This window comes from Xiphophorus maculatus, chromosome 12, assembly GCF_002775205.1.
Source record: "Xiphophorus maculatus strain JP 163 A chromosome 12, X_maculatus-5.0-male, whole genome shotgun sequence".
Classification (NCBI taxonomy): Eukaryota; Metazoa; Chordata; class Actinopteri; order Cyprinodontiformes; family Poeciliidae; genus Xiphophorus; species Xiphophorus maculatus.
The window spans coordinates 28656198-28667263 of NC_036454.1; the positions used below are offsets into that span (position 1 = coordinate 28656198).

An 11066-nucleotide genomic window follows, 5' to 3' on the forward strand; every position below is an offset into this window, starting at 1 on the left:
TGGCTCAGGCGTTCCCATTCTCTGCCTAATTGCATCTCTTGGGGTAGCAAAGACCCCTTTTATGTCAGAGTTAATGTTTCATGCTACAAAAAACAAGAAGAAGTAAAATCCAGTGATGTTTAAATTCAGACAAATTAAAGCGCGTGTTCGTTCAGAGCCCCGCTGTGCGACGAGTTGAGCAGAAGGAGAAGCCAAACTGGCAGCTGCAGAGTGAGTGATATGCTGTGTTTGTGTGTGAGAACGCTAACGATTACTCCCCCAATGTCTTCCAGTGGTCCAATTACATCCGAGCCACAGTGCGGAAGGAGAAAGGTCTCCCCATCCTGGTGGAGCTGCTGCGCTCCGACTCTGACAAGGTGGTCCGAGCCGTGGCCATCGCTCTGCGCAACCTTTCCATCGACCGGCGCAACAAGGATCTGATAGGTATCGAGGATTTGTTGTGTCAGGTGCATTGAGACCATATGGGCGTATCCTCCTTAATGTCAAGATTGAAAGACTACGCTGGACACACCTTAAGATTTAATCATGTTTTGGAATTAATTCGACTTCACTGTTTCGCTTCAAAAACCCCTTCACCTCACAGGAAATTACGCTATGCGGGACCTCGTCAGCAACCTGCCCAGCGGCCAGCAGCGACCAGCCAAGAACCTGGAGGAGGACACCGTGGTCGCCATCCTCAACACGATTCACGAGATTGTGACAGACAGCTCGGAAAATGCTCGCTCCCTCATCCAGGCCCAGGCCATCGAGAAGCTGGTCGCCATCAACAGGACCAGGTGAAGATTTACGAAATACTAAGCTGGGAACCGATCAGCACAAAGCAGTGGAGAAGTGTAAGAACATTGAAAAGTGGTATATAGCAGCTGTTTATAGGACAATACTTTGTAGAAGTACTTCCACAAAAGGCTAGCAATTGTGCCTCAAAGTGTATTTGGCTTTATATAGATATATACAGAGACAAAGAATTTATTATTTACGAAATGGCTTAGTCTTAATCACTCATTCTTATCCCATAGTTTCTTAGCTTGATTTAAGTCTGGACTGTGGGATCGTTCTAACACATTAATGTGGCTCAAGATGCTGTTTTATGTTTGAATAATTTTGGTTTTAGCCTAACTCCTTTTAGCATGACTTGCACACATCGATAGCCTTTCCCATCATTCCATCAGATCATTTCTTTGACGTGAAAATTAACCCCCAGTGGGCCAAGAGAAGAGTCTTTGTCCTCCATCGCTGTTGTTTGCAGATGTCGCTTTTGCATCAGATTTACAAACGTACCAGAAACATGCCAAAGGTTCCGCTAGGAACTTTCCTATGTTGGGGGGGGAAAAAGGTTTAAATTGCATAAAATGTTTTGACATGTTAAAGCCTGTGGGGTTAATTATCAAAATGAATGTGTTAAAGTGTCAACCCTCACTTTATTGTGTTGGTGTAGATGGAGCTCAATGCACTTTTCTCACTTTTTTATTTCTGTAAAAAGAAAATTCAAAACCATGAATTGTTTTTTGTCCACTTCATAATTATCCACTGATATGCGTGACCAAATGTAAGAGTACAAATTCTTACCTAGTATTTGTTGTCAAGTTTCTAGTGCAAATAACAGTTGAAAATAAGACAAAACCAACTTAAAAGTAATTTTTAAGAAAAATATAGGAGTTTATTTTTAGCCAATAACCCCTTAATAATGATGAAAAATTACTAGCTCCACTGGCAGATGTTTTCACTTATTGCATGGGAAAAATGTCTTGCTACAAGTGGAACTAGTACTGTTTCTTTTAATCCATATTAACGTATTATTGGCTTAAAACAGCCTTCTGTATCTTGCAAAACAATTCCTTGAAAGTTATTTTTTGTCTTATTTCAAGTGCACCAAGATATTTACAATAGAAACCGGACGTGAATACTTGAAAAGATTTGATGTGTTTGTATTGTGCAAGGCACTAACAATCACACTGAACCAGACTCTCAGAGAGTGTGTTTATTTAAGCCAATCATGTAGGAGTTTGTGATTAAAAGAGACGTCATATGCGTGATAATTCTAGTCAGGCATTGAAAACTGGTTGCATCATGAGCTTCTCATTAGCATTCATGGAGTATAACATAACGTATCTCTAATAGTAAGACTTTGCCTTTCACACTGTGAATAGTGTGAGCCTGCACACATTTCTACCTACCACAAATGATTTAATAGGCTTTAACCTCTGGAGGCAATGTTCTCGTCGGTGGAGCTTTGAATCCGCAGATTTCAGGCTGGTTCTAAACACTAGAGGACTGACCTACCCCACGATACCTTCTTCTTTTACCAGCCCTGTTCAAAGACCTAATATTGTGTTAGGACGTATTGATCGTATTGGCAGCTGCTAACCACCGCGAATACACATTGTTCTGTCACGGAACAAAAAAGCCTGAGTTTCTGTTCGGCCTCCTGAGGTTAGCTTTCTTTGATGCGAGCCACCCTCCAAGCCACTTTTTAATTAATACCGGTGGCTCAGAGGTAACTAATGAAAGGAAACGTGCCCTCATCTGGTTATGAATTAAAAACAAAAGCAGAGCCTGAAGCCAGGCGTGGAGGCAGAGCCTTTTGAATAGAGAGATTGATTGCAGCCGCACAGATCCATCACAGCAACTGTCACCGTCAGGGGAGGGGGAGTTTCGATCGGCTTTCTTGCTCTTGTAAATTCCTAATTTATCCACCGCTTTTATTTGTCGCGCCCTCAGCCAATCGGCTCGCGAAACAAAGGCAGCGTCGCACGTCCTGCAGACGGTGTGGAGCTACAAGGAGCTGAGGAACGCTTTGACTAAGGACGGTTGGAACAAGAGCCACTTCCAGGTACCCAACTTTACTTTAGCGCGAGTTTTACTTCCCGCTCTGCACTGGAAGAAATTTAGCGATTAAGTAGCAAAACTTAATCTAACATGGGTTAACGTGAATTTATATACATATACTTTATACATCATTCAGTACTTCAATGACATATATATTTATGACAGAAAATAGAGTTGCCCTACTTTTCAAATCAGTCAAAATATATGTGGGCAATTGATACTTAAAAACAGAAAGAAAAAAATATGTACTTCTTAGATAGCAGTAGTGGTTTTGAATCTAAAAGAGATGAAGAGATCACATGGTGTACGTCCCTAACCTTTAAATTGCAAATGGACTGAACTTAAAGAACTTTATATGATTTTTACTTGCACACAGTAAAGGTAGATGGAAGTGACTTTTATCAGCAAAGTTCTTAGCTTGGATCCAGCAAATCAGTACGAAAAAACTTTAAACTTCCAGTGTTTTATCTGCCAGTCACTGATCAGAGCCGATCTGGGGAAATCAAACTGGGATTGTGATCTGTGGCTGACTCTGATGGATCTCTAACGCTCGGCATTAATGGAGTTGGCTGTCACTATCCTCGATGCCAAGACCTGATTGCAATCTTAGCAGCCAAGATCCTAAACCTAAAGAGTTATTTAGAAAAACATTACATTTTTAGCACTTTACATGTTCTCATCAATTTATAGAATAATTACTAGTACGTCCTCCAAAGCTAAAATCTGCATAAATTTGTTTAAAAAGCAGCGTGACATTGCTTGCTTCATCTCTTTTACTCAGCCCACTGTGACGGCCACACCTAAAGCTACCAAGAACGGCAAACCAGGTTATGATGACACCACTCTGCCACTGATGGAGAAGAACCAAGGTCTGTCTGCGTGTGTATGTGTAGTTGTCTGGCTATCCTATTTTGGATCATTTCTGGAATATTTACTAACCTTCTGAAGACCGACGAACATTATGGGGACCAATATCACGTTTTGGTACTGTGGACGATCTTGTTCAGATTTAGGGGTCAGAGGTTTGGGTTAAAAGGTAAGGTGGAAATGAGGTTTTGGTTAAGGTTAGAGATAGGTATAGACTAGTATTGGTTGGGGTGGGGTTACGTGTAAAAGCAATTACTAAAATGAATGGAAGTCAGTACAAAGTCTTTATATGGGTAGAAATACAAACTTGTGTGTGTGAGGGAAAGGTGGCTTCAGGTTGGTTTTAGTGGAAAGAATTGGAAATGTTCTCCAGAAGAATGTAAATTTTAAGGCCAAAACTGGACTTTTCTTTCAGCTATTATCAGAAAATCTTATTCGCTCTCCAAAAAAATTTGTTTGTGCTTAACCACAATTACAAATTCAATCATATAGTAAAACGGTATTTTTAAGAAAGATTTAAAGTCTTGTAAGAATCGTGTTTTAAATCTGTGCTATGCTGAATATTATAGGAGCCAAAATGCTATGGGAGTAATTTACTTTAGCTCAGTTAGCAGGCAGCCCTGGTTGTAAATAAAAAAAAAAACATCTTTTTGACTGAAATGCCAGTAGCAAAGCAACAGATTACCATCCCACATTTTGGCAGCTTGCTGTTTTTCTCTTTGCATTAATTCGGTAACATTCGTCTCTTCACACTCTCCGTTTGCATTCTTTGGTTTGTGGCCAAACATCATCACCCTGGAAAGCTCCAGCATTTTGCCTGTGCTGCTCTGTTTGTTTACATCTTTGCTCCAAATGGCACGTATTGTTTTCAGGCACCGTTTGTCTGACAGGTGTCACATCACCATGTACATTGTGCAACTGGTGATAGGACACTTTTAGAGAAGCTGGGTGTAGGTAAGAGCCAGGTTATATGGTAGCCGTCAGACAAAAAGGGAACTATCTTTCTACTAATTTTTCTCCAGCATCCGATATTTCCGGTATCGATTCGTTGTCCGATACTTGATACTGCAGTACTTTTAAGTCCTCAAGAACAACACGCTTTGGTGAGTTTAGGAAAGGAATCTGTTTGTTGTGTTTTACATATGTTGCAGTCACAGTTGGAAAAAGTTTTGGGAAATCTGCCACAGTATTACGATATCTTTCTTCATTACAGTTCTACGAAAAATAGTCCTCCTGTTTCACAAACTTTGTGTTTTGCATGGAATGTGACAAAACTTAACGAGTGTTTCAGCTGTGCTCTCCCACACACATCTAGCATTTCAGGACTCCAAAGTAAGCCATATGACAGACAGGTGGGGAGATGCATCAACCAAAACAGTCTCTCTTTCATCATAAACATCTTTGTTTTTTAACTGTCTTTAGCATCTGATTATAGTAATCGGTTAGCTAGTACGATGAAAACAGCAGTCTCTGTGTATTCCTTTAGAAAATACAACTCCTTACCTTCACTCTGTGACTACCTCGAGGTTGCTAACATTTCTGAATCTGCATGTTCCATAACAAACAGAGGTTACTTTGTTTAGTGTTCTTAACTGCTGAAACTATTGCGCTCTGTTGCTTTAACCCTTAATGAACTACAGACACGTCTTGGTATGTTGCATAAAACACAATTTCTCATTAAATCGTCTCGAACGTCTATGTTCTTCCTCTGTTGTAAGCACTTCACTAATCCTTAAAAAATATGCAACTTGAGTCCTCTATGCTCAGTAACGACTTCCAGATGGAAGTCCTCCGTGGTTAGTACATCCATTTTGTGGCACCTGGTTTTGTCGTGTTAGCAGATCATAAAAAAGATCAGATTTTTCGCCATTCCGACTTTGGACCCTGGTGAGGGCTGATAAAGCTGAAAGGCATCCGACTCGAGTCAACAGGTGATTCCTCAATCTGTCTCTAGAAATGGATTTTCCATAAACAACCGGTGTGCACTCTGTTAGTAAAAATGTAAAAATGACTGGTGTAAAACAATTTGACAAACTATTGACTAGAATGCCAAAATCCAGCTATGGAAAATTGATTAGAATTTGACCCGAAGTAGCCCGAGTGTTTTCCGAACACAGACATACCATCCATTTTGTGTTCAGGGTCTATTACCTCAAACTGTGAGTGCGGACGCATTTGTAATCTTCTTGTTTATGTTGGAAAACCTTTCCAGTAAGTACAGGAAAAAGCTTTGTCTCTGTGTCTTGGAAATCTTTAAACAAATGACACCAATCAGAGGAATGAGCTGACCACGGTTCTCTGATCTCATCAGACGGCTACTCCACCATTGACCAGAGGGACAAAGACTGCAAATACAAAACAGACGACGGGTCGGCGGACCTGACAGAACGGGAACCATTAAAGGTACGCACAAGCCTCCTCTCATCTCCACCAATGATGTCACGCGGAAATATCATTCCTTGTCCTCTGCCCGTGTGTCTCTCCCGTCTTTCTGCGGTGGTCCTCATTAGAAGCTCTTAATTCTATCGACTCTTCAAACAGGCTGGAAAGTCGTCATCCTCGGTTAACGTTGCCACCGCAGCTCAGCGCTGCGGACGCCCTCAGATCTTTGAGACACCAGTTAATTGCCCGTAAGCTTTTGGAGTCCATAAAGCAATTAATCTGGGGCTGATTAAAAGAACCGCCAACAAGCACGCTTTCCTGGAGACGAGCCTTGTTACAGAAATGAGCGCGCCGGCGAACTGTTGAGAGGTCGTCTGCTGATTATGCAGCCGGAGCTTGTTTATTGTCGGGCAGAGCGAGACGATTATGGCCGCGGAGGACGGCCGACATGTCGGATGACTTTCAAGCACTTTTTGGCTGTTTAGTTTTCATCTAGTTAAGTGTGTGATGGATGAGATCGGCCTTGTGGGAAAATGAAAAGTCTGCCTGCATCAGTTCATCTTCATACATAAATTAAGGTTCCTATATTTACTTCTGAGGGAGGGTTTTAGGTCATTCTGAGTCGTATTAGAAGTTAGTTGCACGTGTTTACTAAAAAAATAAGATATATATAGTCTTGGTGACAGCTTATTGATATTAATTTATATGTTTTTTGAGGTTTAGAAAGAAAGCGCATCCTTTTCCATTCTGCCTGACCTCAGATGACTTATCTGACATGCGCTCTGCTGCAAGACTATTTTCTTCCACCACAGCGGTCTTTGGATTTGATTATTAGTAAGATGTGACGTTTACATAGATTGTTCAAAACCTCACGGCACCATATCAAGGTCATCAAGCTTGCGCAGCTGCGTCTGTCTTCTCACGGACTCCGAGACTAGAGTGGTGAGAAACTAGAGGCTTCTTCAGCAAAAAAAACCCCCAGTGATTTCACAGGTGCATACTTTACTGAAACTCAACTGTGAGCTAAAAATAGCCTTAAAGCAAAACGAATGGTAGTGCAGTTGCCCCAGAACTGTGAGTTTTTATATGAGGGTAAAAAACTGTGAAAACAGTGTGGTGGGTCGAGAACGGATTATAAATAAAAACGACTAAGAAGTCAAAAGCAGTAGCTCACCTACAGAGGAGAGCAGAGAGAAGTTGACTGGTAGCGAGGATGTAAATAACTGAGGGTCTCACTGGGTCTCCAGTTGTCCTATTGATCTTTTGCAACTATGTCACCTAATCAATCTTAGGTTTTAATGATGCATTCAAACTGATTGCAGGATGGAATGATTGTGCAACCAATATCTGTGGTAATGTCTAATAATCCACACAGGATCAAGCTTGTTCACAAAAGCTTCTAAATACTGGAATATATGCACTTTAGTTTGTGCTTTAATGCTCCTTTTCAAATAGTCACCAAAGAAATCAGGCATTTTTGTAGACATAAACAAGCGTCTGGCATAACTCTGCCATGTTTGACATCTTGTCTTATGAAAAATAATAGATTGGATTGAAACTGGTTGGTTTTATGGCCCAGACCAGACTTTTAATAAATATATCTGCCTGCTTTATCAATTCTAGTAGCAGTTTTGATGTGTGGTGGGCCGGGGGCTCCTTAGCATGATACCCACACTGCCATGCTCAACAGTTGGTGTAGTGGTGAGCTTCACCTTGACTCCTGCAAACATTCTCCTTGTTATTGTGTCCAAACAGCTCCATCCGGATCACTGACTATGCATATATAGTCAGTATATATAGACATATTTTGTTTTACAGTTAGTAGGAAACTATATTCCTTCAAAAGCTTAAACCAGTTTCTCCAAGATGTTGCAAAGTTTTTTTTGTGATTGCTGTGGCGTAAAATTTCTTTACATAGAAGCAATTTGTTCTTTGACTTGATCCTCTGCCTGCTTTGAATTCAACTTCTATCTGTTTGTATGTTTTGTTTTGCCGTTTTCTGATTTCTTCTTTCCACAGCTCTTCTTGTGGCAGGAAACTAACTCTGGCTTCTCTTATCCTTGGATGCGGTGCATGTCTGTTTTTAAGCCTTTATATAAAATGTACTGACCTCTTTTTTTTTTCCTGTTTTTTTTTTTTTGCTTTTTTTTTTTTCCTAACTCCTCCTCCCCGTGGCGACAGAATGACACAAATAGGAAACACTATATCAGGAGTAACAGGCCTGCAGTCAGTCTGGTGGACGCTTGTGATGTTAAACCTCAGCCTGTTGACTCCTGGGTGTAAAGTGCATGCATGGTAGGTCCCTGAAAAATCAAAAATACAAACTAAAGCATTACGCTGCACCTTCTAGATTTGATCCATTTTCATCCTACCTAGTTCATCATTTTATCCCTTTTTCCTCCTTCCTCACCTCTCACTGCACCATGTAGAACATTTTACTTTGGTCCTTGATCAGCTAGCCTGAACATACTTCTGTACTGCTAACAGAAACTCCAGATCAGCTGAAACTCAACTTTTATGAGACCCATTAAGCAACAACAATCCCTGAACCAGTTCAAAATGATCAGATCCAGTGACATAAAAAGGCTAAACAGCTGGTTCTGTTCTGGAGACGACTCTGGAACATCTGCAGATTATTGTGCAGAGAAGGAGTCTTGAGGAAAAAAAATCAAGAAAATGCGTGTAGACAAAGCTGAGCATCCTATACAACAATAGTACTTGCGTTTCTATTCACCTTAAAATTGCACAAATTGGAATTCTGAAAATACATTTGCCTAATGGGAAGCCTTGCAATTTTGAAAAAACGTTATTCAATAAAAGGTTTTTGCACTAACATGAGGTGGTTTTTCGGCTAATCAAAAATAGTTTATTTGGGAAAACTGCAACGGAAACTCTTTTTTTCGCATCACATGAGTCGTGATCAGCAATCGGATGTTACTACTGGGGGAAAACACGAAGAAGACAACAGGAAATGGTGCAAGGATGATGCAGCAGCATGTTTCTTTTAATGACTTACTGTGTGAACAAACTTGCAGTTAAATTTACGTGTAATTTTTTAAATTGCATTTGTTATTTAATGGATCTCCTCAATTGCGAAATTGTGTTTATTATAACGTTCTTAGGCGTAAGAGTTTATTCTCATTGATAATACTATGAGAATAACTTTATTCTGATGATTTTACGACTTATCCAAATTTATTTTATTTGTATCGCCCAAATATTTTATAAGCTAGCATTATTTGAAAACAGAAAAAGTCGAACAGACGCTAAATTTGTCCGACCAAGTGTGGCTTTTGAGATGACATCCTCGTCCAATCGAGTCGCGGTTCGGTCTGCTCATCCAATCAGATGCGGTCCTTGAGTAGCGCCTTGTTTTTTTGTCTCTCGCCAAATCAGGTGTGGCTCTCTAGAAACATCGACTTCTTCTTGTCCTCCATTCCAAAACTCGCAGGGCAATACGACCAACATTCAATTTGTAAATACGCCAGCAGGCCTCTCTTCTCCGTTTCACTCGCGGAGCATTGACCGAGTTTGGTCTCTGTCTACAATTGGACTCCGCCTCCCTCATTGAAATGTACTCCCACCCCGCGCCCCGACGGCCTCTGCTGGAGCCGGCGATAGATAGAGGGGAGTCATTCTTCTTCTTTCTGTAGAGATCCTCCAGGGGACTCAGGTGGCCCTTAATGAAAGCCTCCTGGGAGAACCATCCAGACATGTGCAGGAAGCCCTGCCTGTCTGCAAAAAAAAAAGAAAAGAAAAGAAAAATCAACGTGGTGCAAAATGAGTTTCTCAAGGTTGCCAGCTGATCAGGGGTTGACCTCTGCTTTTCTCGTTTCATCAGCAGCATGTCTCTCCTCCTGCCTCCTCATCCTGATGTCCGTCTTCTTATCAGCTGTCATTCATTCAGTTCTTTGTTCCCGTACATTGTGCTGTCATTGTAGCTCACACAGTAAAGTCATTTGTTTGTTTTTTTTTGTATATTTTGTTCCTCTTCTTAGGAAAAAAAAAAAAGAAAGGTAAGTTGTGTTCTCGCAGGATTTCATCCAGAACATGAAGCATCTGTTCGGCCATCTTTGGCTATCATCTGCACTGCCGAGGCCGAATCAATAACAGTGATGACTTTTAAAGGGCATATATCAACATTTCATTGATGATGGGGCTTTCATTTTGCTCTAGTTACATTAATTTCAATGAGTGAAATAGAGAACAGTTTTGAGGGGGGAAATGGGAAACGATGTCAGCGGAGAATCTGGTTGAAAGTCGCGACAAGTTTGTGTGGTGATCAGTCCTGGAGTTGGATATAGAAATTCAAAATCCAAAATGGGAGCTCGCATTTTATTTTTGATCTCACTTGAAACACTCAACAGTTTTAAAAGCTGTCAGTTATGTTGTATTCAGTTTCACTGTTCAACAATATGAAAGCAAGAGAAGCAAACAAATATTGAACATAAAGTCAATGTAGATTTCTATTTCTGGTTGACGTCTCTTTACTGAAATTGAAAGCTGGGTATAATCATAAATTTATTTGTACATAAACTCCGTGCTCCTATTCTTTCCCATGAATATCTCCGTCACCATGTTGTAAAACTGTCCTCATTCAACCTTATTTTTTAAAATTCAAAATAATCGTAACAGAGATGATTGACAAACTGGAACAATCCTATTCCGACTGTATTTTTAGCATTTTCCTGATTGTTTACAGTTTTTAATGCATAGAAGAAGAGCAACTGTTGTCACTGTGCATTTATGGCTCATCAGAAAGACTAAATATGTCACACAAGGTCACTAGATATATTACACAGACTGGGCAGTCTGGAGAATGGAGAATCTTTTGGGAAAGTAATAGAGCTCTCTCCTTTTTTTTGTAATACATCACATCCATTCAACATATTCCAATTAATAAAATCAATTTTTTTGTCAAGAAAACAGTCTCAAGTGCTCACTGCAACACAAAATATGATGATATCTGCCCTTTAAGTAATCTGAGTTAC

At 40.4% G+C, this 11066-nt stretch overlaps 1 protein-coding gene across 8 annotated transcripts in view; it reads left to right on the forward strand.

Annotated features, from left to right (window-relative positions):
• Positions 1 to 11066, forward strand: part of arvcf (ARVCF, delta catenin family member) — a 261138-nt gene that overhangs the window by 247143 nt on the left and 2929 nt on the right. For 7 of the 8 annotated variants that reach the window (XM_023343118.1, XM_023343119.1, XM_023343122.1 and 4 more), the window contains 6 exons: positions 273 to 423; positions 584 to 776; positions 2719 to 2830; positions 3608 to 3695; positions 6005 to 6096; positions 8257 to 8370. In XM_023343118.1, the coding sequence (XP_023198886.1) occupies positions 273 to 423; positions 584 to 776; positions 2719 to 2830; positions 3608 to 3695; positions 6005 to 6096; positions 8257 to 8358 (738 nt within the window). In that variant the 3' untranslated portion in view covers positions 8359 to 8370. The remainder of the gene's footprint in view (positions 1 to 272; positions 424 to 583; positions 777 to 2718; positions 2831 to 3607; positions 3696 to 6004; positions 6097 to 8256; positions 8371 to 11066) is intronic. The other variant, XM_023343123.1, reaches the window with a different exon arrangement.